Below are 8,313 nucleotides of genomic sequence, written 5' to 3' on the forward strand. Positions count from 1 at the left end.
AAATAGCTCAACTGGAATTCCATCACCGCCACTAGCTTTGTTCGTAGCGATGATTTAAAGTTCATATGAAGTATCAAAAGACCCAGGATAGCCAACACAATATTGGGGGAGAAGAATAAAGTCAGGGAATTGACACTTGCTGAGATCAAGACTTAAACAAGACAATGTGATGTTAGCTAAAAAAAGACATCTAAATGGAACAGAATAGAGAGCCCATAAATAGACCCACATAAGTATATGTATCAATTGTCCTTTAACAAAAGAGCAAAAGCAATACAATGGAACAGTCTTTACAACAAGCAGTGCTAGAACAATCAGACATCCACATGCAAAAAGTAAAATTAGGCACATACCTTATATTATTCACAAATATTAATTTAAAGCACATCATAGACCAAAATATAACCAAAAAGCTATAAAATTCATAGTAGATAACATAGTAGAAAATCTAGATGATCTTGGGAATGGCAATCACTTTTTAGATAAAAACACCACAGGCAAAATCTATAAAAGAATTAATTGACAAGCTAGACTTCGTTAAAATAAAAAAAATTCTGCTTTGCCAAAGACACTGTCAAGAGAAGGAAAAGACAAGCCAGAGATAGGGAGAAAATATTTGCAGAAGACATATCTAATAAAAGAAAATCTTCCAGAATATATAGAAATCATAATGCTAAACAAAAAGTAGATAAGAAACCAGCTTAAGAACTGGGCATAAATTTAAACATACACTCCACAGAAGCAGAAAGACAGGGGTCAAATTATATTCTTCTGTATCAGGTCCCTGATCCAAGTGCAGAATAAGGCCTTGAATGATTTTGATACCCTGGAATGAAGTAGCTATTATTCTTGGTTTAAATAAGATTTCTGTCTCCAGCAGAGTGTGAATAAGAAAACAGATTCAGTTGCCATTGGCAATTATATTGTAACCCCCAAGAAAGGAGCTCTAGGGAAGACCTTCAAGGTCAACACAATACAGAAGTAAATAACCTGAGTCTTTGGTGATGGACTGGAACACTCTCTCCTTCAGATGCCTAGGTAGATGAGATAATTTCCTTATAGTTAATACTAGTTTGAGATAAGGATTTTTATAGTCAAAAGCTTCCTTCCTTCTCCAGGAGATCTTCCCGACCCAGGGATTGAACCTACGTCTCCTGCATTGCAGGCAGACACTTTAACCGCTGAGCCACCAGGGAATAACCCAAATATTGCTAATATGTACATATTTCCAGTTACCAGTGCATGCTGAATGTAATAAAGCATGATGTTTCCTATGCCTTAGGAATATTAACAAGTAATGAGTAATTCTTTTTATCTGTGGAAACTTCATTAAGTATATAAAAGTAATATAAATGAGAACATATTATATTTTGCAATCATCTAGAATTATTGATTAAACTAACCTCATCCAACAGAGAGCATAAGTAGGAAAATAGTTCTATACATTGTTTAAAAAGTCCTTAGATTTTCTCTATCCTCTGTTCAAAGAAAACTCATTTTCAGTGTTGCCACACAAACTAAGATGCAAATATCACATATTTAGCATAAATAGGATTTCCATTTTACCAGGAACAGAAATTTCATGCAAAGTAGACAGCATTTTCATGGTAACCAAATCTCAACCATTAGAAATTTACTTTGGAAAGGAAAATTTCCAAGTTGACTAGGATCTTATATCCAAAGCATATAAGAGGAAGACAGTCTTGTCTCTCTAGGGACATTTTCTTCTTCTATGGCCTATCCTGGCCTCACTGATGTTCCAAGTTGACAACATTCTCAGGTCACATCTGAGTAGATTAGAATTTTGGAAGCTGGAAGCAAACTTCAAGTAGGAAACTACTGGCCCCATTCGTTCCTTCCTTATAGACCTCCAACTTTTATTAGGGTGACAGAATAGGTTGAATTGTGTCTCACACCAAAAGGTATACCCAAGAGCTAACCCCTGGTATCTGTAAATGTGTTCTTATTTGGAAAAGGGGTCTATGCAAATGTAGGGTTCGAGTGGAATCTAAATATTATGACTGGTTGTCCTTAGGAGAGAGAGGAAGAATCAACATACAGAAAGAAGAAGACCATGAGAACCAGGAGGCAGGGATAGGGGTTACTACTTCTACCATTAAAGGACTATCAGGGGGTACCAGAAGGGGGAATAGGCAAGAAAGAATTCTGTAGAGCCTTCAGAGAGAGTATATTCTTACTGATCCCTTCATTTCAGACTTCTAGACTCCAGAACTGTGAGGAATAAATTTCTGTTTCTTGAAGGCAGCAAATTTGTGATAATTTCTTACAGCAGTCCTGGAAAACTAATACAGATATTTCTATTATTTAAAAAATAATTAACAAACAGTTTTTAGTTAAAACAATGAAATTTTACTTGAAAAGCTTCATGAATTTTTACTAACTGCATACATTCCTATAACACACCCCAGACCAAGAAGCAGACACAATCTACTCCCCAGAAGACAACCTCAAGCTACTCCTAGTTACAACCTCACAGTCTCCCACTTTTTTGTACTTATATGTACAAACTCATAGAGAACATAAATTTAGTTTCTTTCATTCACATCCAGTTTTCAAGATTCATCTATATGTTTACATATAATTGTAGCTCATTTATTCTCACTGCTATACCGTACAGCCATGGAAGCCTGTCTTTTGGCAGTAGGGTGAATGAGCTGTGCATTATTCAGTTGTTTTATTTCTCTTGCATAATCTTAAATGTCCCCTTCTTCCTTTTTCTTTAGCCACTCAGCTTCTCTAGGGCATTTTTCCATTCTTTGTTTCTCTCCTCTTTCAAAAGCAATCCTCATGAGACTGACATCTCAAACTGTGTATTTTCAACTTTCTTCCTTCCTTGCTGTGATCTGCTAGGATTCTTGTTCAATATTTTCACATTTAGCATGACTATTTTTTCTTCATAAAGTAATTTTAGTCAAGTCTTAAATCCTCATTCCATAATTAAGTCTTCCATAAAATTTTTCCGGGAAGCTCTCATGCTATTGTCAGGATTACCATGAATCTCCATAAGGGGATAGAGCAGAGTTTATTCTCTTCATTGCTTACTGATTCACTTCCTTTAATATTCTTTGTAATAAACCAGTAATCTACTGAGTACACACATCTTCTGAGTTTTGTGAGCCAAACTAGCAAATTAATCTAATTCAAGCAGGGGTTTGTTGGAATCTCCAATTTATAACCAATAAGTCAAAAGCACATGTAACAACCTGAGCTTACAACTGGCATCTGAAGTGGGGGTAGTCTTGTGGGACTGAGCCCTTAACCTATGAAATCTGATGCCATCTTCAGGTAGGTAAGGGCAGAGTTGAGACAATTGCTTGGTGAGGTAGGGAAGACTCCCATACATCAGAATTGGGTGTCAGAATCAATAAATACACACCAACAAGATTACTCATAGTACTATTGTTTGTAGTTGCAAGATATCAGAAACAAATGAACATATACACAGAACCTGTTGGATCAACTCTGGTACATTCAGACAATGGAGTACTAAAAAGGTGTGAAAAAGAAAGAAATAATTTCACAATTGGATGCAATGATTTCTTACATATGACAAAAGCATTGTGCAAACTATCTTTTATATAAGGAATATGGAAAAATTTAACATGCACATGCTTGTTTATTTTTTCAAAAATAAAATTAGGAGGAAAAATGCAGAAATGAATGAGATTGATAATTTATAGGGAGAAATTCAAAATGAGATGGAAGTTATGGGAGTGAAGGATATATTCTCAGTATGCTTTTTGTGTAATTTTGGCACTTAAAATGATGTTAATATTTTACATTAAACATATAAAATAAAGGCTGGGGAAAAAACCTAAAACAGACTCATTAAGAAACAAATCTCACTTTTTCAAATGAATATAAACATGCTAAAGGGAAAGAAAGAGAACTTATCAAAGTAACTTTGGAACACAGTAGTATTTTGACTTTGTGCCCTGATACAGTCATATATTAAAAAGCATATTAAAAAGCAGAGACATTACTTTGCCAACAAATGTCCATCTAGTCAAAGCTATGGTTTTTCCAGTAGTCATGTATGTCTGTGAGAGTTGGACTATAAAGAAAGCTGAGTGTTGAAGAATTGATGTCTCAATTGATGAATTGTTGAGACAACAATTGTCTCAATTGTTGAAGAATTGATGTCTTGGAGAAGACTCTTTTTTTCTTTTTGGAGAAGACTCTTGAGAGTCCCTTGGACTGCAAGGAGATCCAACCAGTCAATCCTAAAGGAAATCGGTCTTGAATATTCATTGGAAGGACTGATGCTGAAGCTGAAACTCCAATCCTTTGTCTACCTGATGTGAAGAAATGACTCATTGGAAAAGACCCTGATTGAGGGGTCTTTTGATTTGAGGGCGGGAGAAGGGGATGACAGAGGATGAGATGGTTGGATGGCATCATTGACTCAATGGACATGAGTTTGAGCAAGCTCTGGGAGTTGGTGATGGACTGGGAAACTTGGCTTCCTGCAGTCTATGGGGTCACAAAGAGTTGGACACGACTGAGTGACTGAACTGAACTTAAAGAAAAGAAAGAAAAGTGAAGTCCCTCAGTCGTGTCCAACTCTTTGTGACTCCATGGACTGTAGCCTACCAGGTTCCTCTGTCCATGGGATTTTCCAGGCAAGAGTACTTGAGGGGTTACCTTTCCCTTCTGTAGGGTATCTTCCCCACCCAGGGATTGAACCTGGGTCTCCTGCATTGCAGGCAAGATGCCTTACCATCTGAGCCACCAGGGAAGCTGAACTGAACTGATAGTCATATATGAGCTGCAACAAAGTACTTAGCTGTAGTTAATAGTGTCTTCTTCCTCCCTTCCTTACTTCCTTTCCTCCCCTCCTTTTCTCTCCTTCTTCTTTCCTTTCTCCGTTCATTCCTTCTTTCTTTTTTCATTCTTTCTTTCCCTCTCTCTCTTCCTTTCTTCCCCCTTTCTCTTCCTTCTAGAAGTGGTATCAGTTAACAAGTCTGAAACTAACTTCAGTGTATATTAGAAAGAAGAAGGTGAAAGTAGCTCAGTTGTGTCCAGCTCTTTGCGACCTCATGGACTATAGCCTGCCAGGCTCCTCCATCCATGGGATTTTCCAGACAAGAATACTAGAGTGGGTTGCCGTTTCCTTCTCCAGGGGATTTTCCTGACCCAGGAATTAAACCCAGTTTTCCTGTATCGCAGGCAGATTCTACCGCCTGAGACACCAGGGAAATACTCAGTGAAGATTCAGTTCAACTCAGTCCAGTCGCCCAGTCATGTCTGGCTCTTTGCGACCCCATGGACTGCAGCATGGCAGCCTTCTCTGTCCATCACCAACTCTTGGAGTCTACTCAAACTCATGTCCATCAAGTCAGTGATGCCATCCAACCATCTCATTCTCTGTTGTCCCCTTCTCCTTCCACCTTTAATCTTTCCGAGCATCAGGGTCTTTCCCAATGAGTCAGTTCTTCACAACAGGTGGCCAAAGTATTGGAGTTTCAGCTTCAGCATCAGTCCTTCCAATGAATATTCAGGACTGATTTCCTTTAGGATTGACTGGTTGGATCTCCTTGCAGTCCAAGTGACTCTCAAGATTCTTCTCCAACTCCACAGTTCAAAAGCATCAATTTTTTGGCTCTCAGCTTTCTTTTTGGTCCAACTCTCACATCCATACATGACTACTGGAAAAACCACAGCTTTGACTAGATGGACCTTTGTTGGTAAAGTAATGTCTCTGCTTTTTAATATGCTGTTTAGGTTGGTCATAGCTTTTCTTCCAAGGAGCAAGTGTCTTTTAATTTCATGGCTGCAGTCACCATCTGCAGTGATTTTGGAGACCCCCCAAAATAAAGTCTCTCAATACTGGATTGGGTAGTCTTTCCCTTCTCAAGGGGAGCTTCCCAACCCAGGGATTGAACCCAAGTCTCCCACATTGCAAGTGGGATGGATTCTTTACCAAATGAGCTACCAGGGAAGTCCTCAGTGTATATTAGGACTGAATAAATGACTATATAAACTGAACAAAGCAAGATCCATGTTTTTCATGGTTAAAGAGAGGATTTGCAACCTGGCAAAAAGGAAGACTGTAGTTTTGAATTTCAGTTAGAGACATAAACATAGACACATCATACATTACAAATAGAGAGATACATAGAGGCAGAGAGAGAAAGAAGTAAGTAAGTGGGTGTAATGTTTATATCCAACCAAATCTTGGTTTTCAAATACCCTTTTTCCCTCAAATAAATGAAGATTTCTTGGATAAATAGTGAACCCAAGGCTGGATGAGGAAAACACAAAGCAAGACTGAAATGTTTTGGTTTGTGAGAACGTAAGGAAACATGAAGGAAGAACGGGGCCATGTCAAAAGGACACAGGAGACAATTTGAAGTTCTTACTTGACAAATCTAGAAAAATGTAGACATTAAAATAAATAAGAGAAATAATATAATAATAATATTTCTTTGAGTGTGTGTGTGTGTGTGTGAAGAACTATCAATGCTTCAGGGAATTCAAGTAAAATACAAAGAGAAATTTTGTTTAGAGGATTATCCACCAATGACATCTTTATAGTCAATAGTCTCCAAGCTGTTTTTGGCCTAGGGTTGGGTGGGAGAAACCACTGCAAGGGAAGGAAAGTGCCTGAGCCACTCAATTTGTGTTTGGGATTAAAATCTCATTGAAAAGTGACATTACCTGAGACATAGTCAAAATCTTTTTGTAAGATTTTAGTTATGTTCAATAACACAGTTAAAAACACTGCAAGAAAACAGTGTAAGAGAAACAGATCTTGAGGAATTTCATTACTAGGCTACCTTTTTGTGGATCCATTTGTCCCCAAGCCTGTCATGGAGTTCTAAGAAGTTTTTCTTTCTCCTAGCACTTTAATAGCTTCAGTACCCTCAAAGAGGCTTGCTTAAGCTTGCTGTTTCCAAGAATTAGGATAAATGAGTGTCCACAGGGATAGAGGATGGTGGTTGTCATACCGAAAATAAACAGCAGTTTGTTTTCAGGCACTGTCACACTTAATATTTGTATGGCAGTGCCTACAAAATACAGGATAAAAAGGATGATAAAAGACACCAAAATCTTCATTGCTTTGATATGTGCTTCTGTACTGGGGTCTCTGACTCCTGTGGCATTCAATTGCATCCTCCTGTTGTGCCTCCAAAGGGAAGTGATTATTAAGAAACATGTAATCAGGCATAGTATAAAGACAAGAAATGTTCCAATATTGAACAAAATCTGACTTATAAAGTATTCACTTTTCTGCATGGTGACCAACCCAGTTGTGCTTCTGTTCTTCATAATATTATTAATAAAAGGCACTGTAATGTTTGGAAAAGTAAATAACCATGAAATGGGCAAACATCCCATTAGAAGAAGAAGAATCTTAGTGATGTGACCCTTCAGCCAGAGAAAAATGCAGTGGGAAAAGTTGGCTATTTTCAGGAAGTAGAAGATGCTGAGGCTGGTGGTAAACCAGACACTTGATTGATTCATAATTATCCATAAGTAAGCTATATATTGACTTAGATTACCAGACAAATACGTATCTGGAGAAAACACTCTCACGTATGCATCTGTAGTTATTATCCATATCAGGCAAAATCTGGAAGAGGCTAAGCCAGTGAGAATAAGGCTGAGTGTAGAGATCTTCTTATTTTTCACACAGTTAATGCAGTTTACTAGTCCAATAAACCCATTTCCTAAAACCCCCAATACTGACTCATTAACTGCTACAAAAAGGAGAAGGCCTTCTACTATACTCAGCATGTCTGCCAATCCTTAATCGTGTTCCTGTTTCATTAATTTTCAATTACCTGCTGCAGAAAAAGGTAGATATTGCTGCTTTGTAGTAGAATGATTTTCTTCTCTTTCATTTCGTAAAGACTTAAAAGCACACCAATTGCTGCCTTGACATGGAATCCAAAACAGTTTGACAGAGACCCCTCCAGTTATGTCTATAAAATTTAGTCAATGTGTGTCCTGACCTAATGCTTACCCACAATTTGTTAAGATGCAAATAAATTCTCCTGTTTCCTGAAATCTGCTTGTCCTCCTGAGACTATTTTGCATAGTTACCCTGGATTGTGCAGTAGGAGTGCCAAACACATACCTACAGAAATCAGAGCAGAATAGATAATTGAAATTTTCAGTGTCACCTTTGATGGCATTTATATTGTGTTAATAATGACAAAAAAGATATATAGAGCAAAAATAGTGTGTAAATGAGATGGATGAATTTAGCCATTGTAGACACAAGTTGCTTCTTTGAAAACATCAGTAAAGTTGATTAGCATGACCAAAGCCTCATGCTAACTAACA

At 37.6% G+C, this 8,313-nt stretch overlaps 1 protein-coding gene across 1 annotated transcript; it reads right to left on the reverse strand.

Moving 5' to 3' along the window:
- Positions 1 to 6,750: 6,750 nt before the first annotated feature.
- LOC102392512 (taste receptor type 2 member 10-like) lies at positions 6,751 to 7,761 on the reverse strand. Its single transcript, XM_025282424.3, has one exon. It carries the CDS (start codon positions 7,759 to 7,761, stop codon positions 6,862 to 6,864), a length of 900 nt encoding a protein of 299 aa, XP_025138209.3. The 3' UTR covers positions 6,751 to 6,861.
- Positions 7,762 to 8,313: the final 552 nt, after the last annotated feature.

Source organism: Bubalus bubalis, chromosome 4, assembly GCF_019923935.1.
Source record: "Bubalus bubalis isolate 160015118507 breed Murrah chromosome 4, NDDB_SH_1, whole genome shotgun sequence".
Classification (NCBI taxonomy): domain Eukaryota; kingdom Metazoa; phylum Chordata; class Mammalia; order Artiodactyla; family Bovidae; genus Bubalus; species Bubalus bubalis.